The sequence below is a fragment of the Pantherophis guttatus genome, chromosome 1, assembly GCF_059756535.1.
Source record: "Pantherophis guttatus breed Tessera chromosome 1, ASM5975653v1, whole genome shotgun sequence".
Taxonomy (NCBI): domain Eukaryota; kingdom Metazoa; phylum Chordata; class Lepidosauria; order Squamata; family Colubridae; genus Pantherophis; species Pantherophis guttatus.
In genome coordinates this window covers 203095848-203120553 of record NC_142063.1, presented here as the reverse complement: position 1 = coordinate 203120553, position 24706 = coordinate 203095848, and the positions used below count along the sequence as shown (strand labels likewise).

The 24706-nt window shown below is 42.9% G+C and overlaps 1 protein-coding gene across 4 annotated transcripts in view; it reads left to right on the top strand.

Annotated features, from left to right (window-relative positions):
- The window catches only part of SIL1 (SIL1 nucleotide exchange factor), a 41992-nt gene extending 20298 nt beyond the window's left edge, over positions 1–21694 (top strand). For all 4 annotated transcript variants that reach the window (XM_034432293.3, XM_034432291.3, XM_087886589.1 and 1 more), the window contains exons 8-10: positions 4212–4308; positions 16190–16354; positions 21266–21694. In XM_034432293.3, coding sequence (XP_034288184.2) covers positions 4212–4308; positions 16190–16354; positions 21266–21616 — 613 coding nt within the window. In that variant the 3' untranslated portion in view covers positions 21617–21694. The remainder of the gene's footprint in view (positions 1–4211; positions 4309–16189; positions 16355–21265) is intronic.
- The last annotated feature ends 3012 nt before the right edge of the window (positions 21695–24706 follow it).

Below are 24706 nucleotides of genomic sequence, written 5' to 3'. Positions count from 1 at the left end.
CTCAGCAACTCGGGGTCCTGGAACCCTCCTGTGGTCACTTTCAATTTCTGTAGGGGAAAGCCAGGAAATAAATGTCATGGGTAGGTTGGGTTTTGGGTGGGCTTTTTTTTTTTTTTTTTGTACTAACTAATGAGACTTTGACCCATTTATAATTGTTTTTAATATTTTTTATTTTTATTTTTTTTAAAAAAATATAAAGTATTCCATTTTTCCTTATGCTGGGTACATACATCTCTGTGCTACATCGTTCCTCATTTATCACATCTTTCACGTTCACATTAACATTAATTTTATAATATGTTAAGTACATTACACATTTAAATATTGTAAAATTCCCCATTTTCTTCTTAGCATCTTTCAGTAACAATACCCTATTAACATCAAATATCATTATTCCCTTCATACATATACTAACAATTTTCATCTTATTTATAACTCTTTCTTAATAAATTTTCAACTTATTTTTGGTCTCCTTCATTTCCAAACTCCATTTTTATTCTCCAACCATTGATAAAATACTTCCCATATTATATAATATTCAGTTTGCTCTTTCTCTTTAATTGGTAACGTTAATCTATTCATTTCAGCACATTCTAATGTGCTGAATCTAATCTCATTCCACATTCTAGGTGATATTTTCCTTATCACCTTTTCTTCAATAGGAATCTCTCCACTTTTCAAATATTGTTTTTGAGGGGAATAGCATCCGACTTGTTACGCTCCTAACTTTTATGGAGGGAAGGTCTATTCTTGTTGATATTAAAAGGCTGTCCCTAAAATATGATCATAATGCCTTAAATACATCATCATGTTAATGGAACAGAAAAAGCCAGGGAGATGTGGAAAATGAGTTTGAATTTAAAAAAAAAAGGTCAACAGATAATGACATTGAGTGGGCAAATGAATGGAATAACCTGTGAAACGAAGCTGAGGGAAAGCGAGCAAGGGAAGATATTACCTTGTTTAGAGTCATGCTTAGAATGCAGGAAAGGCATTTTATTCATAAATGTTATTGTTATCTCTACAAAGGTTCAGCCAAAATGATCTTTCACAGTCACGTTATCATGTCACTGGTTCTTTTCTCTTACTGTTTGTGATTATGCTGACCTTTTCTCCAATACCTATCCATTGTTTATTATCTTGATATGTCTATGGTACTGCAATATTGTCTTTGTGTGCTAGCTAGCACTGCTAGCTGTATTAAATAGCTCCCCCCCCTTCCTATTGCCATTTTTCTCCAAATGAAAATGAAGAGTGTTACATTTGAAGAGAAGCCAGCATAATTGTGGCATCTCACAGCATGCTCAGAGTTGATCTTTATTTCATATGCACTTTTATATCTTGGCTGGCATTGGAGGTTTATGTAAAATTTTCGAAAAAAGTGTCTCTTTAATTTTTAACAATATCATCCTCCAGTCCATCAATCCACCATGAAACTGTATCTTCCTCTTCAATGTTTCTATAGCCTTGGTCCTTTCCCATTCAATCTGCCTCCCCGTCCCCCCCGCCCCCCCGAACATGCTGTATCGCTTCTAAAACTTTCCAAAGGTTTGTCTCACTTGTGAAAACTGCTTCTTAACCTGGACATCTGTCTTCCTTCCCTGTCCAGTTCTGTTTATACAATATTATTCCTCAAATCTGTGTGCAAGGCATCTTTTCATAGATACCTTTGGAATAGCAAATACCTTTTTGTAACAACTGAGAGATGCATGCAGTCAAAATAATTGTATACCATTTTTGTCAGTCTTTATTCCCATCATTTTCCTTTGCCATTTCCTATATTTACATTCAGATTGTAAACCACATGAAATACAGGTCTGCACTGTGCCAAGTCCATAGAGAGGGCTATATAAATTATAGCAACATCCTACCAACATAAAAAAGATATTTCTGTCTATAGCTGTCTACAGAATACCGGTAATTCTTGTAACAGTTCCACCAGTCACAAGCAAGATCAAAGAGCTAAAATTGAGCTCAGAGGCAGAACTAAGATTTTGAAGTTCAGAATGACAAGCCAAACATGTTTCAGCAGAGATAGTCATGTCTTCCAGTTTGGCAAGGATGTTGACATTGATCCTGCCAGTGAAGTCCCTGGGCAGATTGAAAGGTAAAAATCACTGATACGGCTGTTTCTGCTTCCAAGATAGTCTAGACTTGGTTGTTGATGGAAGTAACATGGAAGTAACTCCTATTCCTGAACTGACTATGAAATGCAAAAGCATCTCTACCATAGAGACTTCTCATCCATGCCCCACTATCCTTCAAGAATGATTGTGATTTTCATTCTTATTATTTTTCCCCATTTTAACATAACACAGCAAAATCAGGATTTGATATTACTAACCCCCCATTTACAGTTAAATTTAGGACGAGAAGTGTAGCTCAGGATTATTAAGGCACAGATAGTGCCAGTAGCTGCTCAGGAAATATGGTTTCAGGATATGAGTTATATATACATCAGTTTATGTGGAAACAGCAAAAGGAGAAAAGAAAGAAATCTTAACAATTCTCAAATTATAGTGGCCATTTTCCCTGATAATGTCCAGAAGGATGTGAGTTTTGATCTTTTGCCATTCTGACCTAGAAGATAAAAACTGGACTCTTTGCATTACAATGCCTAGATACATAAAAGTTCTAGAATCCTATTGTGGCATTACTACTTTTTTTTAAAAAAAAGTAAAGGAACATGCTAAACCTACCAAGTTTTCTTTTCATTTATGCACATTAGACATGTTTGTAAAAATGCTAAATCTGTTTTTACTAGATGTGCGCATGCATAACGATTCCTGTAGAGATGTGCATGGAGTGGAAAATAGTATTTTAGTTACCTGAAACACACATTGCCTTCTGATGAACCATTCTGGATGAGCCATGACTAGCAGAAACAAAATTGTTGCCATGCCATGGTTATGTGGAGCTTTGCAGCTCAGATCCGATAGTCTCCTTCTTGATGTCTTGAAGTCTTCCTTTTCTAACGTTCATCTAAACATTTCCATACCTGATCATCTTCCTTCAAATTGGAACTATCTCGAGCTGAAGATGATGTCCCACAATGCCCTTCTGGGGGACACTGAATTAATCACTTGCTTTTAGGCCAACTACCTTCATACCAGAGGTGGGTTCAGCAGGTTTTGACCGGTTCTGGAGAACCGGTAGCAGAAATTTTGAGTAGTTCAGAGAACCAGTAAATTCCACCTCTGACTGGCCCCGCCCCCATCTATTCTCTGCCTCCTGAGTCCCAGTTGATTGGGAGGAAATGTGGATTTTGCAGTAACCTTCCCCTGGAGTGGAGTGGGACTGGAGATTTTACAGTATCCTTCCCCTGCCATGCCCACCAAACCACACCCACCAAGCCATGCCACGCCTACCAAGCCACACCCACAGAACTGGTAGCAAAAATTTTTGAATCCCACCACTGCTTCATACGGTTATCACTATAAGGGTAAAATGAAGGGGCATCCTTATGTTTTTGCTCCTGACCATAGGACACAAATTAGCCAAAACCAAACCTGTGAAGAATTTTAGGGAATGTGAAACAAAGATCATATGCCTCGCTCTTACTCTCCCCTCCTGTGCTCGGTAGCTCCCAACAAGGCTTATCTCAACAGCCTAAGGAAGCTGCTAAGGGCATGGGGAAGGGTCCCAACTCCCAATCCTGTCTTCCCAGCACCTTCTCTTTTGTGCCTCACCCTTATCTGCTTCATCACTGAGTTTTTCCTCCTCAAAAGTAAAATAGTAAAGTAGAAGTTAAAAAAAAACACACTTCTGGCAGCAAGGATAGCAATTTGAGGCATATTCAGAACTAAATGGCTCTATTTTATTCCCTATCTGGACCAAAATTATCTGTTTTGGTTCAGACATCAGCCACCCAAAAGCAACTGCATTGTGCGCAGAACAATTTGTGCAAGAATTACTTTGCGTATCAGTAGCTTGCACATGAAATGACATTTTGTTGTCTCATCTTGTCAAATTGCTCCAGCAGGTGGCGACTTGTCAAGCTAAACCGACATCCAGTACATGCTGTTTTGCAGTAGGATCTCTCTCCAGGGCTTCATATTCATTTTCAGCTTTGCAATATACTGTTTTGCTTTAAAAAAAAAAAAATCCTTACTCTGACACAATTATTTCTTATGGAAGCCAGATTGCAGTAAAGTTTAAAGGATGCTGAGGTGCTTTTGACTGTAATGAGTTTTTATTTTCTCTCTTCCCAGCAACCCCAGAGTGCAAGTTGCAGCAATTCAAGGAGGTGCTTTACAAAAATTGCTGGTTATTTTGGCCACAGATCAGTCCTCAGCAGTAAAGAAAAAGGTACAGGGGGGAGAACATGTAGAATTGAATATTTTACTAGAATGTTTATAGCCTTCTGTGCAGAAATGGAAATACCCAAGGCTAAATCATGAGGACGGCTGGGCAAAAAGTGGAAAGATTTTATTATTAGGTTATTATATTCTAATAACATTAGATTACTCCTAACATTTAAAGATGCTAGCACTAATCATCAAATGCCCCTTTGCTCATTAATGCTAGCAGATCTGGGCTGGATTGTCAGTAGATGTCAACAGAACAACAACAACTCTTCTTTGCTTCTGTCTCATGGTCACCTGAATTTTGCAGCCCATCTGATAGTCCAATCACCAAACAGCTTTGAAGGTTGAAGTCTTCCTTCTGTGATAATCACCAAAGCAACTTGACACTTGATCATATCACTTAATTTTGAAAACAATTCTTGGTGAAGGGCTTTAGCTGCAGGTAAAGCACTAAGGGACCAGGATAGAATGACTTTGAGCAATTTTAGGCAATCCTTATTAAGCCATCTTTTGCTCCTGGAAGATATGCGGGATGCACATTTTAAAAATGTATTTGTTTAGTTTGGTTTATATTCTAACCATCTCCACAGAGCACACTTATAATCTATATTAGACAAAAAAGTGGTTGGTTGACTGCAACCTCTGTTTATTCATAACTTTATCCCAATCCAGGGGTGAAATGCTCCTGGTTCGGACCGGATCGCCCAATCCGGTAGTGATGGAGGCAGGTGGTTCAGAGAACCAGTAGCAAAAATCCCTGCTCTCCCATGTCCAGCTGAGCCACGCAATCATCAGAGGCTTTTTTTTATTTTTAAAAGCATTTTTTCTACAACCTCTTTGGTTGTAAATGCTTTTAAAAGTAAAAAAGAAAAAGCCTCTGATGATCGCGTGTCTCAGCTGGGATCATCAGAGGCTTTTAAAAGCATTTTTTCTACAACCTCTTCGGCCAAAGAGGTTATAGAAAAAATGTTTTTAAAAGGAAAAAAAGCCTCTGCCGATCAGGCAAATCAGCTGGGATCGTCAGATGCTTTAAAAAAAAAAAGAAAGCCTCTGCCGATCAGGCAAGTCAGCTGGGATCGTCAGAGGCTTTTAAAAGCATTTTTTTACAACCTCTTCAGCCAAAGAGGTTGTAGAAAAAATGGTTTTAAAAGTTAAAAAAAAAAAAAAGTTGGCCATGCCCACTCAGTCATATTACCCCACCCACCCCATCAAGCCATGCCTACAGAACCGGTAGTAACAAATTTTACATTTCACCACTGTCCCAATCCATGCCCAAAGTTGCATGTGGCAGAAAGACATAACATGACATTAAAAATGCATTTTACCTAGTTATAAAATCCTAACATTTAAGACATTTTTCTTGTATAAAGCAATGGCAACTGTGTAAGGATTTGGTGACTCTTCTGGAGATGACGATAATGATTCATTAAACCTATATCCTGCCTGATTCTCTATGTTAATCTTGTCTGATAATAAGAAGCAAATAAAGTCATCTCCAGACAAATGGCATTTTGGTTAGGAGGTGGAGTTGGGGCACATTTTGCTACAAAAAGGACCCATGTGGAATCAAAGAAGCATGTAGACTAGAGGCTCAGGGTCCTCCAAGTGACAGGGACAATTTCATTCAGAAAAGAGGTACTGTTATACTTTCCCTCCTATATGATGGTGAGACATTAGAGCAAGCCAAAGAGGGAATTGTACAGTATATTATACAATTGTAAATACATTGTTTGCCGATGTTTCCTGTCTATATTCAGGCTACTAGGTCACCCTAAATTACCTGGAGAGTAGGTACACCTGCTGCTGGTTTTCTAGATTCTAGTTTTCCAAGAAAAAGAAGATTGTCAGTACAAATGGTCTTCCACTTAACAACAGTTCATTTAGTGACTGTTCAAAGTTACAATGGCACTGAAAAAAGTGACTTACGACTGTTTTTCGCACTTACAACCTCTGCAGCATCCCCAAGGTCAGGTGATAAAAATTCAGATGCCTGACAACGGACTCATATTGATGACAGCTGCTGTGTCCTGAGATCATATGATAATCTTGGACAACTTTCTGACAGCAGAGTCAATGGGGGAGCCAGATTCACTCAACAACTATGTTAATAACTTAACAATTGTAATGATTCGCTTAACAACTGTGGCAAGAAAGGTTGTAAAACAGGGCAAAATTCACTTAACAAATGTCTCACTTAGCGACAGAAATTTGGTTGTGGTCGTAAGACAAGGACTACCAGTATAGGTTGTAGAAGCTACAGAACTGCTGGAAAAGTGAAGGTGGAACCCAAAATAGAATTGACATAAAGGGATTGTAGACTCCAATGGGATCACCCCAGCTTCTAAGAAGATTGCCCTGTTCAAAATGCAGCAGGCATGGAGAATAATAGCCTTAGGCCCTGGATTGGATAGTATCTAAGGGTTTAAAGTTATTATATGGACACATCTGAAACCTATATAATATCTGAGTGACGGATTTGGCTTTAAAAAGTTTTATGGCAATTGGTAGATATTTGCCCCCTTCAATAGGAAAGAAGATCAATATGGCTTTAGTGCTGTTATCAGAAATAGATTTAGTTCTTCATACCAGATCCAGAGGATTAAAATAATATGCCAAGGATTTTGAAGGATGAAACCAGACCTGTATTGTTATTATTATTATTTTTTATCTGCCACGAATGTTTATAGCCTCTAAATCCCTTTGAAAAGGCCCCAGGGATGACGTCTGAAGACCAGCCTGAGTTAAAGAGAGTCAGAATAAAGAAGCGGTGCTAATTCTCTATTATTCACTTTACGAGGATGAAATTCTGTTTTGAGTTGAGGCGATGACAATTGAATTCATATCAGTATTGAGGAGAGGGAGAGTCAAAATACAGCACTGCTAATCTTATAAAGAGAAAGCTGTGCTTCGTCTTAATGCTGTAAGGATGGGGTGGATTGAGTGAAATTAAGCTGGGTAATGGTACCCTTGAACAAATCTGTTTTTCAACGCATGCAAAAATCCTTTTCATTGGACTCCATCCTGTCATTGGATTCTGTTTTGATTTGGGAAGATCCCAACCTGTCATAATGAGGTACAGGTAGTACAGGTAGTACAGACTACCTGTTGTAAAACAGTTCATTTAGTGACCGTTCAAAGTTACAGCCGCAGCGAAAAAAGGTAACTGAAGACCGTTTTTCACAGTTGCAACCTTTGCAGCCTCCCCATGATCACGTGATCAAAATTCAGACGTTTGGCAACCGGTTCGTATTTATGATGGTTGCAGTGTGCCACGGTCACGTGATCCCTTTTTTTGTGGCCTTCTGACGAGCAACGTCAAGGGGGAAGCCAGATTCACTTAACCACCGGGTTGCTAACTTACCAGCTGCAGTGATTCACTGAGGCAAGAAAAGTCTTGCCTCAGTGAAAAGTAAAATGGGGCAACACCGACTTAACAAATGTCTCATTGAACAACAGAAATCTTGTGGTCATTGGCCACTTGTGGTCATCGGCTGAGAACTACTTATACAACAAATTATCTCAGTGAGTTAAGAGAAATAGAAATCATATATCCAGGAAGAAATCAATACATAGAAAGTAGTGTCTTTTATTGAGCAGATTTTAAGTTTTACATTAAGGGGTATTAGGTTTCCGCAAAAATCATGAGGTAAGACTTTCAGGGATTGGAAAGACCCAGTCTGCCCGACGGGAAGCTCTCCAGTGCTTCATCCAAGAATATAAGCTAACACGGATATTGCTGAAAGCCACATTCTCCAACCCCTCCTCCCTCTCCCCCTTCTTCCTACTGACATTTAGCCATTCTGCATTTGCAATGCTTCCGGACTGGCCCTGCGCCTATGGATTCACACATCGTTGGGCAGCAGAGCCAGTTCAACTCTGCTGTGGAGCACAGGAATTGTGAATTCGGTTGTGCTGAACATTTGAAAGTCATCCAGTTACCTGGCCCCGAAAGTAGAATCGGGGAAATCATGACTGTGTGCCGAGTACTTCATGCACCAAGAGGAGAGGAGATGGGGGTAGGGTCTGAAAAGTCTTCTGGGAGGCAACTCTTATATGTATGGCAAAGATGAGAGAAAGATGATTTTTTTTCTTGAGGGAGCAGGGTCTTCAGATTGTAAAAGTGGAGCTGGGAAAGCGGAAGGAGTTAAAAAGTCACAAGCAAGAATGTACGGTTAGTAATGTACAATTGTAAATGCAAATGTACAATTTATGATAAGTCGCTCAACAACCATTCAAAGTTATGATGGGCCTCCCCAGAGCTACTAACAACCTGTTTTCGGAGTTATGAGAGCTACACCTCCCCCCCCACACCATGGTCATGTGCCCACCTTTTGGGCATTTGGCGACCGATTGTGGCTTTGTTCACCTCCCCGGACGGCGAAGGACTCTTTTTCCCAAATAGCCCACCAGCGTTTGGTTTTGGTTAACTTGCGGGAGGTATATGCATATGGCTGTAACACAACCCGTTCTCCCCCCCCCCCGGCCTGGAGAAGTACAGCGGCCACTGCCACATCACTGGCATCCACCAGTGTTGGCTTGGGGGATTGTATGTAGCACAAAATTGTCCTAAAGTTCCCTGATTCTGGTCTATAGGGCAGACTGTCTAACATTCTAGTGGCAAGCCTGAATATCCACACCTTAACGAAAACAGGAGGAGACCTCATGGAAAGCTGAGGCACTTGCTTCCTACCTCTGGCAGTCACCCAAGATTTGAAGTTCTCACCAGGAGCGAAGACCTGAAAAAAGCTCCTGGCTGATTGATTGGAATAGAAGTTGGGGCCTTATTGGCTCTTCAGTTGTCCGCTCACTGCCTGGCGTACATGCGCTAGTGATTCTTCCTCAGTGTGCAGCTTTGCCATTCTTTTTGGCTGTGAGTGCTTCAAGGTCTCCTACACATCCTAGTCTGATAAATAGGTCACTGCTCTTATGTGGGTTCGCAAAGCCATGTGGCCTGCTCTAATCAGGATCATGCTGTCAACCTTTTAACAAGGCTGCCTCTGAATATCCTTGCCTTAAGCCGTGTTCAAAGCTCGGAGTTTCTCGGGATGTTTGTGCACCACGGGAAAAGGAACAGGACGGATGGCTATGTTTGTGTGTGAGCAAAATGCTTCCTGAGGGAGAATTCCTTCCGTACGAAAGGCAGACCATTAGAGAACTCTGCGCTTGGCAGAAAATGTTTACGGCATGGTCCTGGACGCTTTGCTGAACAAACTGGTAATCTTACAAAAATGTTCAGTCTTTGTGCTAGAGGGAAGAAAGGTGGACTGGAGAATTTGTCTCCTTTCATCTGCTCATTGCTCACTTGGCTTCAAGTGGGCCAGTGTGTGTGTGTGTGTGTGTGTGTGTGTGTGTGTGTGTGTGTGTGTGTGTTATAGAAGGTTATCTCGTCTTGCTTCCCAGTGATTTTATGGGTCACCCATGAGCAAAGAGGCTCTGTGAGGCTTCTGTGCTTAGCAATAGCAATAGCAATAGCAATAGCGCTTAGATTTATATACCATCCCATAATACTTTACAGCAGGGATCCTCAACCTGTGGGCCGCGGCCCATTACTGGGCCACGGCCTATTCACAACCGGGCTGTGTGAGTGGCCGCAAGTGCGCATGCGCGTGCACAGCCCCACTCGCACGAATGTCGTGGACGCTCCATTCACATGAGCATCATGGGCACTCTCAGCCCCACTCACGCGAGCAACGGGCGCTCGTGCACATATGCACCTGCCCTTCTCACAAAACCATCCCCTCTTTCCCCTCTTCCCTCCTGCTCCAGGCCGCCAACTGGGAAAGGTTTGGGAAGTCTGCTTTACAGCACTCTCTGAGTGGTTTACATGTCCCAACAATCTGGATCCTCTTTTTACTCGGAAAGAGGATCCTTGAAAAGATGGAAGGCTGAGTCAACCTTGAATCGGTCAGGATCGAACTCCAGGCTGTAGGCAGTCCTGAATTCTAACCACTGCGCCACCATGGCTCTGGAGCCAATGGCCTTGGACCTATTCACACACATTTGGGTTGGCTGGTTAGATTTTCTTCCTGTCTATCGTTGTATAAATTATATAGGAAGAAGATTCTCTAGCCAAGACTTTGCTTTCTCATTCCGTTGTGCCCCATGAAGATGGTAGGGTGCTTTTAATTGGCCCAGTTTAATTAGTTTACATTCTCCAAGCCACTTCTGTATTGACAGCCCTCTCATTACTCTAATTTTTAGCACTAAGGAGAATTTGTATCCATCCTGGTAACTCAAACAACACCAGGTCTGGATAAGGAAGCTTTTGCACCATTGAGAGTTCTGGAGAACTCCCAATTGCTCAATTATTTGGCTGTGGCCTGGCATATTATGGTTTGTAAAACAGTCTCATGACCTGGGTTTAAATGCTGCTACTTATATCCAGGGGTGAAATCTAAAATTTTTCCCTACCGGTTCTGTGGGCGTGGCTTGGTGGGGGGGGTGTCCTGTGACTGAGTGGGCATGGCCAACTCAAAGTCACTCACAGCCACACCCACTCAGTCACAAGACCCCCTCCCACCAAGCCACGCCCACAGAACCCGGTAGGAAAACTTTTTAAATTTCTATTCTGCCGGTGTGTCCTTATCTTTCTCCCGCGATTCCGCCCACCTGCTCCATTCCCCAACTCCTACTGCCCACCTTTCTCCCGCAGCTGGCTGTTAGGGAAGGCAAGCGCCCAAAAGGTACCGGAGTTGCTCACTCTCCTTGAATGAGCTGCTCTGGAGTCGGCTGCGCAAGTGTACACCGTTTATTTAATTCACTCATCAGTGGCAGGTTGGGTGTGCGCTTGTGCAGCCAGCGCGTGGACCAGAGCGGCTCATTCGAGAAGGAGAGTGAGCGACTCCAGTACCTTTCGGGCCCTTGCCTTTCCTGACAGCCAGCTGCAGGAGAAAGGTGGGCAGTAGGAGTCGGGGAATGGTGCATTCCCCGACTCCGGGGAATGGATCGGGTGGGCGGGTGGGCGGAGCCTCCAGCTTCCATTGCTACCGGTTCTCCGAACCACCAGCCATTATCGCTACCTATTTGCCCGAGCCGGTCCAAACCGGGAGCATTTCACCCCTGCTTGTATCCCTCTAGCTACAAGCACCCCTCCAGTCCTGTTTCTTGATGCTTTTTTTGTAAATGAGGCTCTTGCATATGAATGAAATGAAAGAAAGAAAGTGGAGCTCACTTGGTGATTTTGGTCAATTATGTATGTGTGTGTGTATGGTAATTTCACAGATAATTAAAGACAATCCTATTCAAAATTATTCCTCACCACCCCTCTTTTTTAATGTGTCCCAGATCCCATTGCAGGATGGTCCCCAACATCGCGTCAGAAGGTGGCTCTCACCAGGCCATTACAGTTTTTTTTAAATAAGTCAAACCTTTGCATAGCTTTTGGGTAGAATCTGAGGTGATGTATAGACTGCCTTTAATACTTTCCATTTCAGCCAGGGCAGGCTAACAAAATAGATGAGAGCCATGATATTTCCAAATCCAGCTTTTGCATAATGTATTGAACATCCAAGGGTGAAGCGTGCCCAATTAAACTTCATTCTATCGGCTTTATTGTTTTTTTCACTGATGTTTATACAGGTAGGCAACTCCTTGGGTTAGGAAGGATACAAGCTGGAAGAGGATGATTTGATTGGAACATTATGATAGTTGTGCTCCTTTTCCATCCATCCATCCCTCCGTTCCCCAATAATGCCTTGAGAAAACCCCAAAGACTTTATGCACAGTTGTAACAAATATAAAAAGTGGCAGGTAGGTAGATATCACCAGCAAAAAGGCAGCTGGGAAAAGGTGTTGCAAGACATTTACCTGATGGCGATAGAGATCATAGCTTTGATCATTTGAGGGACTCCTCATTTAGCCAGTTTGAACCTGCAAGGTTGGAGTGCTCCAAATTCCTTTGATTTAAAATGTCATCTCTCAAAACCCTGGTAGCAGAGTCTGGCCTGAGGAATGAGGCTGTTCCTGAGAGCTGAATGGGTGCCACCATGCTCTTCTGTAGAAGAATGGTGAAGATGTGGCTTTTCCACCAGGCCTTTTGGCAAGGGAGAATGAGACCCCTTGCTTCCTCATATTACTGTCTTTTATATTTATCTTTTATGCTTTATTGATCTGATTGTAATTTCTTTGTTGTGAGCTTCCCAGAGTCAGATGGTCAGACATTTAATTTATGATGATGATCCTTGAGTGAAAGCAGAATGAAAAGAAATGGTGGGAAATGCTCACCTTTGGTTAACCTGAGGTGAGTCACTCTTAGGAAGGCACATACGGGAGACAGATTGGCAAGTTGTTGACTGGAAAGTTCTCTTTGCAACATTTTGTAGAACCCCTTTATCAGGGAGGTGGGTGAGTAAGACATTTGATGTATAAATACATACATTTCTTTTCAAGCACTTTTCTGAATAGGAGGATTGACACTAACAGGTGTTTGCATTAGCATTAAGAAAGAGATACCTGCCCATCCCTATTCAGGCACTGTGAAAATTGCAATATTCCAATATTTGAGGGGCTCCTACAAAGACGAGGGTGGTGGTGTCAAACTATTTTCCAAAGCACCAAAAAGCAAGACGAGACTATGGATGGAAACTAACCAAGGAGAGAAGCAACTTAGGACTAAGGAGAAATTTCCTAACAGTGAAGCAATCAACCAATGGAATAGCTTGCCTTCAGAAGTTGTGGGTGCTCCATCACTTGAGGCTTCCAAAAAGAGACTGGACAACCATTATCTGAAACGATATAGGGTCTCCTGCTTGAGCAGGAGGGGCTGGACTAGAAGATTAACAGAGTTGGAAGGGACCTTGTAGGTCATCCAGTCCAAACCTCCCCCCGCCCCCTGCCCAAGCAGGGGACACTACACCATTTCTGACAAATGGCAGTCCAGTCTCTTCTTGAAAGCCTTCAGTGATGAAGTTCCCACAACTTCGGAAGTCAAGCTGTTCCATTGGTTGATTGTTCTCACTCTCAGGAAATTTCTCCTTATTTCTAGGTTGAATCTCTCCTTGTTCAGTTTCCATCCATTATTCCTTGTCTGGCCTTTAGGTGCTTTGGAAAATAGGTTGACCCCCTCCTCTCCTGTGGCAGTCCCTCAAATATTGAACATTGCTATCATGTCTCCTCTGGCCCTTCTCTTCACTAGACTAGCCATGCCCAGTTCCTCAACCGTTCATCGTATGTTTTAGCCTCCAGTCCCCTAACACCTCCAAGGTCCCTTCCAACTCTATATTTTATGTTCTATATTCTGTGAAGACATATTCACATATTTTCCCAGGCTGGTGGTGCTGGAAAGTCTTGTGGCATTACAGTACAGATAGCATCCCTTTGTTATAAAAGCCGAAGCATTACCTAAATTACAAGAAGGAATAGACTGGAGAAACTGAGCTCCTGAGAAGGAGCAAAGTACATACAGGGAAGATGTACTAAAAGAGAGGCTGGGTTCTCGTGAGCTATGAAACCAAACCCAAGCAGTTGTGTTGAATAAGCCACAGTTGGCTGGCTTCAAACATAATGCTAACCCTTCAACCGTTGTTCATAAACCATAATGGTTAAGTTCACACTACCAACTAAACCAAAGGCTGTGAAGGAATTGGAGGTGACCGTAGGGAAGGCATGAGAGAGCTGTTCAGAAAAGAAGGAGTGAGTTGTTAAGAGGGGTTGCACGGTCCATCATCTGTCGGCAAGAGAAAGAAACTCAAAATGACCTCCCCTTGATTTTGTTTAGTATAAAATGGGACACAGAGGAATTCGGATAGGTTTTCGAGATTCTGTTATTCAATTTTACTACAATAAAAAGCCTTCCTGGAATCTTTGCCATGCCCGTTTCTTGACCTGGTCTACCCAAAAGGCTAACAAAATCAAACTAATCACACTTTGGCTTATAAAAATTACAATCCAGTAAATCTGACATCTACAACCCTTAACTTTTGGGGCACCAGTGACTTTGTGATTAGCGTGCCAGAAATGTATCCATATCTGTGCGATTTTCACTGCAGACGGCACCTTGCAATGGCATCTTAATGACATTCTGTTTAGTGTGCCTTACAGGGAAATGTCAAAGCCACCGCAATAACTAATGCTAATATCTAATTAATGAGATGATTGTTAAACCCAAGCAAAAGGGCTGCATGTACTACTACTGTTTTCATTCCCAGATGTTTGTGCTTGAGTCAAGTCTGTGATGGGAATAAAACCTTGAAAGGGCTCATCTCCACTTGGGAGTTTGGATCACTCTGAGAGTTGGTTTCTTTCATACGGTACTTGTGTTTTCAGCACTTCTGTGGCAAATTCCCCATGGATGCAATCTGTTGCTTTTCCCCGAGACCTCTCTCCCTGGAGTCTTGCAAAGCAGGATCTCTGTGCAGAGATTATTCTGCTGGCTTCCCAGTCTGGAGGAAAATAAATTGAAATCACTGAATAATAAGAGCAAAATAATTCTGCCCTCAAGAATTGTGTATATTTATCTTAAAGCCCAAACTAAAAGCCTTGGGTTGGGTGTTGGTAGTAGTATTTTATTTCAATCATGGACCAGCAAAATGTAACATGTAAGAATTACAGCTATTCTGTTATAAGAAATGAGTAAAATTTAAATCACTATTTATTTATCAAATGTATATGGCCACCCATCTCACCACAAGTAAAGTCACTAGCACAGTCTCTACAATTGTAATACCTGTATCATTAAGATTATAGGGTTAAGATTATGAAGCCAGAAGTAAGTATAGTTGAGATTTATGTAATGTGAATAAAGCTAAAGAATAATAACTAAAGATAAAAATAGAAACAACTAACATGAATTGTAAAACTACTACATTACTAAAATCTGCAGGTAAACTATATTTCATATTAAATATTGAAACTATAATAGTGTAATCATGTATAAACTAAAGCAGTATAGAAATGAATCACAACAACTTCAAAGGCTAAAGAGCTAGAAATAAGCAATTAGATGGAAATTTATGGGTACAGCCTCGTTAATCTGATAGCTCTAATAACTATGCAGAATGAATTGTATCGGTATAGTAATGGGCTATACATAATGAAATAAGCACCTAAAGACTGTCATTAGTTGGGTTTATTTCTGGGTGGGGTTTACACATGATGTAACAGGTTTGGTGGGTCTAAAGCAGAGGTGTCAAACTGGCGGCTCGCAGGCCAGATACATCATGCTTAGGCCACGCCCACCGCAGCTCCGCAAAGGGGAAAAATGTAGTGATATGTCACGTGATGGCAACATGACACCGCGAGTTTGACACCCATAGTGTAAAGAAATAAAGTTATGATAATCAACTGATAAATAGCATGAATAGGCACAGTAGATTGTTTTCAGCAGCATCTAGATAACCTTCACTTGAGGGGCTACCTATCAATAGATATTTTCTCTGAAGGAAGTAGAGCTGATTTTCCTTATTTTTCTCACTGTTTCATGAGAGACATTATGGGGGAATCTTCAGGAACAACTTTTCAGGGGCCACAGATGAGAAACAAAGGATTGGTTAAAATTACATTCCTCATATTTCTTTGGGGATACCGTCTTGCAAACAAGAGTTCTGCTCACAGAAATTGGATCCCAGCCCTTTTTGTTCTGCTCTGGATTCATTACATTTCTGTTCAGGCATCATAAAGCATAATTGTCCACTCCCTTGAAATAGAGGGTGCTGTCCCCAAGTCACAATGAGGCCATAACCGCTTTGGTAATCGTATAAAAATAATCTTTGTTACATATTGCCCCTCTGAAGTGTGGTGGTGCATTTGTAAATTAAGTAAATATTGGTGTTGGGTCAAGGCATGAGAACTGAAAGAAGCGCAGAAAGGGCATGCATGATGAGACCCAGGAAATGAAAAATTCATCATGATGGATGCATGTTTATTCGGGGTTTTTTTGTTCCTAGGCTCTTTTTGCTTTGTCATCGATGCTGCGACACTTTCCTTATGCCCAGCAACAATTTCTAAAACTTGGAGGCCTTCAAGTACTCAGGAATCTTTGCACAGAGAAAGGAATGGAGATACTGTACATCCGCACTGTGACCCTTCTCTACGACTTAGTAGTAGAAAAGGTAAGAGGAGCCATTATACTTTATCTGTTATTAGCACAAGTCTACCGTGTTTCCCAAAAATAAGACCTTGTCTTATATTTTTTTGAACCCTGAAATAAGCGCTTGGCCTTATTGCCATGCACTCAAAAGCCCGATTGGGCTTATTATCAGGGGATGTCTTATTTGGGGGGAAACAGGGTACCAATCTGAAGAAGAACAAGCTGAACTGGAAGGCGGGGTTAAATAAGTCATCAGTTTGGAATCATTGCATTGCCACAAGAGACCTAACATACAACAATCATCAATGGGGCACCATTGGAAAGAGGGGAGTTGCTAAATTTGCCTGAGCACCTGAATACGTGTCTTTCAACTGTGCCTTGCACCTTGTCAGAACAGCTATCAGGGCTGTGCAGGGTATAGCCTTATTCTTTGGTTTATCCTTTCACTTGGGCCCAAGTTCGTTCTCTACCGGCTGTTCCTTCTTGCCCAGCATGAACATGTGTGCCACTATAGGCAAATTACCATCAAGGAAAGTATCGCAATCAAGCTTCTCTGCTGGGACTTAAGAACAGAGATGAGCAAGGCAAGCTCCCAGCATACAATTCAGGAGGATTTGACTTTCCTTCTCTCTTAAGCCAGAGAAACAACCTTCCTTAATTATAACATAGTAGTAAGGAGATGCTTGTGATTAGGAACTAATTAATGACGTGCATATATAGCAATTTACCCAGGAGGTGGCCCAGTGAAGCAAAGGCATTGTATTTTTTTAAAATTATTATTATTATTTAGAGAATGCCCACCCCCATTGTGTTGTGTATTTGGCTGCCGTATGCTGTGAACAACCTTTTACTTCATCTGTGTAGCCAGATGGCTGGCTTGCAGGGCCCATGTGGGAGTTTTGCAGACAGAAATCAAGCATCTTGGCTGCATCCATATTATTTCTAGGGAGCAGAAGGAGAGAGAGACAACACCCCTCCCCCCCTCTTTTACTACTACTCTGACATTGGCCCCAATCCTGCAGTGGAAAAAGTGATGGTGAATAGGATTTCCCATAGGGGAAATGCATGATTCTACCTTCATCCCAATACTTAGTGCTGCTTCCTTATCCTCATGGAAGCTGCAGAATGGAAAACACCCCCTCCACCCCCCCACCCCCCCACCCCGTCCCGAAAGACTGGACTATAAGCAAGTTCTAATAAAATTAAATCCTAGAAAAATGTGTTCCATGTTTTTTCAAGGTGGCGTTTTGTGTATATGGGAACAGGTGAAGGCAAACGGTACGGGCAGATGTCCTGCTTTACCACAGCCAGGAGTATGTTAGTGACTATGGAATTTGTAGTCCAAAACAGTTATTTTACTTCTTTTAAAGGTGCCTGTTATATACTCCTAGGTCAGGGATCTGCAAACTTAAACACTCAAAGAGCCATTTGGACCCATTTCCCACAGGGAAAAAAAAACACCGGGAACCACAAAACCCTTCCTGTGCCTGACTATTTCTTGAGCGGCCACAAAACTAGCATATGTAGTTGAATTGAACATTCTGTTTTCTTCTGAAACTTTTCTTTTCTTGGATTTATCCATGGTTGGCCTACCAAGGGTTGAAAAGCTCAATAAATCGTGTGCCGGCTGGTGTCGCACACTGGCAGTTGTGACGCATCTTTTGAATGACAGGGAGCTGCAGCAGAGGGGTGAAAGAGCCACATGCAGCTCCAGAGCCAAAGGTTGCTGACCCCTGTCCTAGGTGGACATGTGCCTCTTGCAGTGATATAGATCATCCAAGTCTTTGGTCCAATTCTTTTGGCTTGGACTAGCATGGAATAGCATTCCAGAAAACATGCAATTAGCAGGGAGCATAAGCTGTAAATCAGGCTTTCCCTGATTTGCTGGCTGGGGAATTCTGGAAGTTGAAGTCCTCCAGGCTTAAAGTTGCCAAGGTTGGAAACCCCTGGACTAGAAGACCTTCCAACTCTGTTATTCTTTTCTATTCTAACTGAAATCCTCACATCTCAACAGTTTTCTGAATCTTTAGAAAAGGATGCCAGGGAGGTGGTCCCAACTTCCTGTAGAGAAATCTTATAGAATAGAAGAATAAGAATAAGAATAATTTTATTTCTATACCACCCTTCTCCCGAAGGACTCAGGGCAGTGTACAGCCTATTAAAAGCACAAGACAAACATCAATTAAAATAATTTAAAATTATTAAATAATTCGGCTCAATTTAAAACCCCAGAAATTTAAAACACCCAATTTAAAATTATTATGTTGATAGCCCAGCCTGGTGGAACAACAGGGTCTTGAGTGCACAGTGAAATACCCGGAGGTCGGAGATCTTACGCACTTCTGGGGGCAGTTCATTCCACAGGGCTGGGGCTCCCACAGAGAAGGCCCTCCCCCTGGGTGTTGCCAGCTGACATAACTTGGCCGATGGCACCCTGAGGAGACCCTCTCTGTGGGAACGAACTGGCCAGTGGGAGGCTATTGGTGGCAGAAGTCGGTCTCGAAGGTACCCGGGTCCTATGCCATGGAGCGCTTTAAAGGTGGTGACCAACACCTTGAATAGAATTCCTTATTGGCCTGAAGTGATTGGGCACACAAGGGATTTGCCTCTCGTGCATAAGCTTTCAATGTACATACAACAACAAAGTGATAGGTCATATATAATAGAATAGATCATAGTTACAATCATTAATCACAAGATACAACAACAGGTGATAAATCATAGATACCAATAGGAGAAGGTAGTAGGAAAAATGAGAAGATGAGAAGGATAATATCAATACAGCCCAACATATGGATAAACATCTTTAGGCCTAAAACAGTGCGGTGTAAATTAGGTGTTTAGCAGAGTCATGGCATGGGGGAGAAAACTACCTTTGTGTCTAATTCTTTTGGCATGCAATGCCCTAGAGCGGCGTCCAGAGGGAAGAGATTGAAACAGTTTATTCATAATGTCTCTGTGGATAGGATTGGACGCTGAACTATAAAGCAATCTCTCATCAGCTGGTCTTTGGATAGATATAATTGCTTTTCATCTTTCGTTACACTATTGCTGATTATTGGCAGTGAGTGGCTTCAGGCACTCATGTTTCCTATAGCTTCTGAAATTTGAAATAGCGGCTTTTAGACTTTTAATTGTACATACATAAATACATGTATGTACAGAGAGAGAGAGAGAGAGGGAGGGACTCTCACTTCCCTTTTTATGCTTTTTTTTTTTGGTTTATTCAATAAATCTGGCTGATTTCCTGCTTCCCATTTCCCCTTCCCCTCAAAAAAAATCTAATTTGTCTTGTTAGTTTCTTCCCCCAGTTTGCTTTCCCTAATGAGTGCATTAGGCTGGCTAGTAACATTTTCATAAATTGGTACTTTTATGATCGGCTGAGTCTCCCAGATCAGCCTTTGTAAGAATGGGAGAGGCCTTCAGGTAATTGTTTTGCCAAATTGCGGCAAGAAGAGACCTCGGGTGGTGAAGTGCAGATAGTCCTTAAAAAGAACAATAAAGTTATTATGAGCACGGGTAGTCCTCCACTTACGACCAAATTTCTGTTGCTAAGCGAGGCATTTGTTAAATGAACTTTGCCCCATTTTACGACCTTTCTTGCCACTTTTGTTAAGCCAGTCGCTGCAGTTGTTAAGTTAGTAACACGGTTGTTAATGGACTCTGGCTTGCCCATTGACTTGGCTTGTCAGAAGATCACGAAAGGTGATCACACGACCCCGTCATAAATATGAACCGGTTGCCAAGTGTCTGAATTTTGATCATGTGGCCATGGGGATGCTGCAACAGTCATAAGTGTGAAAAATGGTCATAAATCTCTTTTTTCAGTGCCGTTGTAACTTTGAAAGGTCACTAAATGAACTGTCGTGAGTCGAGGACTACCTGTAGTTGAGATGCCTCTGCCCATGGAAGCCCAGTGGGTGACTTAGAGCGAGTTGCTCTCCTCCAGCTTCATCATAGGGTTGTGGTTGGGAGGGGTGGAGAGGATAGTGGGAGGAGGGAGTGCTCTGTTCACTGCCTATAGCCCTTTGGGTGAAAGACAGAATCGGAATCTAATCATTAAACAAGTTAACAACATCTAAATGTGCCTTCCAGCATGACTCGGCAAGCGTTCCTTCCATTTTGAAACCCACAAAAACAGAAAGAGTTTGGTATCTATGGAGGTTCTTAGTCATCCAGGTTGTCCCAAAGGTGCTTTTTCAAGAGGCAACTGGACTTTCTGGTTTTTTCTTGGAAGGCGTTTGCCACAGTGCTGAAGAAGCTTCTTGGATGAGAAGCAAAACGTCTTCCAAGAAAAACCAGAAAGTCCAGTTGCCTCTTGAAAGTGCACCTTTGGGACAGAAAGAGCTTGGTGGATTGACCACAGAGGCCGATAGAATTGATTTCAGACTTCACATCAGTAAGTACCATATTTTTCGGAGTATAAGACGCACCTACCTTTTTTGGTGAGGAAAAGAAGAAAAAGAAATCTGCCTCTGCCTGAGCAATTTTGCCTCGTTACAGCAAACAGCCTGCTTTACTTTCATTTTCGGTTTCAGCATAGCTTGATTAGCACAAGGGGGAAAAAAATCTGCTCCAGCAATGTACCTCTTTGCAGCAAGCAGCAGAGCCCTGCGCAAAACAACTCAGAGCAAATCAGCTGAGAGTCGGGAGGCCGATCCAATCAACTTGTGCTAATTAGGTTGTGCTGAAGCTGAAAGGAGCTGTTTCTTCTTGCTGTTTGCTTGCAAGGAGGTAACTCCTGCGAAGCAGAGGCCAAAGGGTGGGAGCCAGTGGTGGGCGGGGCTACATTTGGTATATAAGACGCACCTAAATTTTCACCCCCTTTTAGGGGGGAAAAAGGTGGGTCTTATACTCCGAAAAATACGGTATATTTCACAGAAAAACAACTGTGTGTCAGCTTAAATAATCATTTAAGGACTCTCTGTTGCAGCAATTGATCAAGAACAGTGACGATAAGGATGAAGCTCATGAGAAAACTCAGCAATACAGTCAGGTGAACTTGATGCCTGCCATTGTGGAACAAGGCTGGTGCACAATCATTTCGAACCTCCTGAAGACGCCGGAGCACGACAGCCGGGAGAAGGTGCTCAAGACGGTGCACGTCCTGCTCGCCTTCTGTAAGGATGCTTACGCCGGGGATCCTACGCTCAACCACGTCCTCAGCCTCCTGCGCCAGGAATACGAAGAGCTGGCCGAGGAAGAGCAAAAGGAAGGGGACGAAGATGGCTACTTTAAGGAACTCCTGCACTCTATAAATAGCATTGCCCAACAATTAAAGTAAAGGGGACGGTAGCCTCGCGTGTCGAAGAACCTTTGTGGGGTTTGGGAAGAGTGGTGATGAATAAATCTATTCTAATAAGTTTTTGGTTTTGTGTCCTATTCTCAGTGTGGCAAGCCCATATGCTGGGTAATGGAAGAATGGCTCCCTTTTGTCAGTATTTTTCTGTGTGTTTTATCCCGATCATAGATACAGGTAGTCCTCGAGTTACGACCACAATTGAGCCCAAATTTTCTATTGTTAAGTGAGACATTTGTTAAGTGAGTTTTGCCCCATTTTACCATCTTTCTTGCCACAGTTGTTAAGTGAATCACTGCATTGGTTAAGTTAGTAACATGGTTGTTAAGTGTTCTGCCCCAGCTACGGATCCCAAAGAACGCAGCGCACACAAAGTCTAAATAAACCAGTCTTTTACAACAACAGCTGTTAATTAACTGCATCAACCGTTGCCAAGAATTTAAAGAATAATAACTGAAAGTTTACTATGGTTGGCAGAATGCCCAGAAGCAATTTGCAGGAAGCTGATAAGATAAGTGTCGAGCCTCGCAGCACGCTTGACAACAACGCTGCCGCACGATGACAGCAGCAAAGAATATACAGAAGATATACATACACACGGGGTGGTGGTGGCACTGGGTGCAGGCGGTCATGTGCGGGGTGTGGGGTGGAGGTGGCGTGTGTGATGGGCGTAGGGCATTTCCTGAACGTTGCTGCTGGTCCTGAACATTGCTGCGAAAGAACGCTCCAGAGCACACTGGTGCCTGATACGCTGATGAGGGAGGGTGTGGTGCCAATAACAAGGGCGTGGTATTAAGGAGGAAATGGAGGTAATGAATGGGCGGGCTATTTAAACGCTCACTGTCAGGGATCCATAGCGCCGATTTCCTCTCAGTAGTTCCGTGCAAGACAAAACACGAAGGTATGTGAACTAAGTTGTTTCCTGCAAATTGCTTCAGTCGGTGTTCCTCCTTAAATAGGCTAAGGGAGTGGCCAATTAGCCCTAAGCCTTACTCTCAAGGAGACCTCCTCCTGAGGAACTACTCCTGCCTTTTGGCAGCTCTGCGCGCCCGTGCATCAAGAAGAGGCTCCTCCTCTTCGTCCTCCACTTAAGGGAGTTCTGGAGGTTCTGAAGGCCGTGGCTGAATCCCCGTCCCTGGCACCACATCTTCACCAGCCTCCTCATTGTCTGACTCGAGTGCCCGCTGCACAGGCTGCTGGCGCAGCACCACACCAGCCTCCTTGCTGTCTGAATCAGCTACTAGCTGCACAGGCTGCTGACAGGCCACAACATTAAGTGAATTTTGATTCCCTGTTGACTTTGGTTGTCAGAAAGTCGCAAAAGCTGATTACCTGACCCCGGGGTACTGCAACCATCATAAGTGTGAACCGGTTGCCAAACATCTGAATTTTGATCATGTGGCCATGAGGATGCTGCAATGGTCATAAGTGTAAAAAATGGTCATGTCACTTTTTTCAGTGCTGTTGTAACTTTGAACGGTCACTAAATGAACTATGGTAAGTGGAGGACTACCTGTAATTGCAACAGGAAAGTTCAACAATTCCCGCCACCACAGTGTTAACAAAAAAGAAGCCTTTTTGGAAATTACCTTCTCAAAAAAAAGGATATGCCGTAGCATTAAAGGAACTCATTGTCTTGTCTCTGGTCTATCTGAGGAGAGAACATTTTTGCTCAAGGTCATTCATTGCTTGCTTGCTTTGAAAAGGCTATTTCCCTGCAAGAAGAGTTTTTACCATATCTCATATGTGTCAGAAATCAAAAGCAGGGTCCATTATAGCTGTGGCACTTTCCTTTACATTTTTGCAGCTCTTCTTTACTTGTTCAGTCATGTTGATATAATATTGCTATTCTGTAGGAATGTGTTAATCTGATGGAAATGTTGCTTTTTTGACCTGCTAACTCAGAAAAACAGAATGGAGTGATAACATGTTAGGAGAGATTCTATGCCAGAAGGTGATGCAGATTTAATATTTTTTTCATTGTAAAAAAATCAACATCCGCATGGCATTCTTCACAGAAAAATGGCCTGGCCATTACCGAATTGCTCCAGAAACACAGCTTGTAAGGGAAAGGTTAGTTAGTTCCCTTCTGCTATTCTTATACTATATAGGTAACCTTTGAGTTACGACTGCAATTAAGCCCCACAATTCCAGTCATAAGTTGTGATATAAAGCGGGTTACCATGTGAGGCAGATCCAATGTTAGGACCTTGTTTGTGGCAGCCATTGAGTGAATGTGGCAGCTGTAAAGCGATCAGCTATCGATGTTGAGACTGGATTTGGCAAATCTATCCATCCAGGGGTGGGCTGCTGGGAGTTCGCAAGGGTTCGGGAGAACCCCCAAATCCCACTCCTGACTGGCCCCGCCCACCCCGCCCCTCCCAGGAGTCCCCACGCACCCCATTTTGGATGCAGGTCAGTGCAGGGCGTGCGTGGAGGCTCGGGGAGGGTGAAAAATGGGCCTACCGGAAGTTTGGGAAGGCCAAAAATGGGCCCGTTTCCGGCCTCCAGAGGGTCTCTGGGGCCTGGGGAGGCCGTCTTCGCCCTCCTGGAGGCTCAAGGAAAGCCTCCAGAGCTAGGGGAAGGCAAAAATGCCCCCCCCCCGCAGTGGTGCAGGAGGCCAACTAGGCCACACCCACCATGGCTACACCCACCCAGCAACCGGGCAGAGAACCCCTTGCTAAAATTTTTGAAGCCCACCCCTGTATCCATCTATCGAGCCCTTCCCTAGGAACTAAGTGAACAACCGTAAAGCTGTTAAGCAAACATATGGTCTGCTATAGCAGGAGTCCCCAACCCCTGGGCCGTGGAGTGACACCGGGCCGCAGCATGCCAGAAACCGGGCCACACAAAGCTCCATCCATGGGATGCAGGCAGCACGCAAAACCACGCCCCCTCCAGTCCTCAGAAAAACCCCTCTCCATGGAACCAATCTCTGTTTCCCAAACGGTTGGGGACCACTACGCTAGAGGCACAGTTTTTTTACTGGAAACTAGAATTAAATGCTGGTTGCTGGCAAAAAATGTCATAAACCATGGTCACGTAACTATGGGGCGCTGCAAATGGCCATAAATG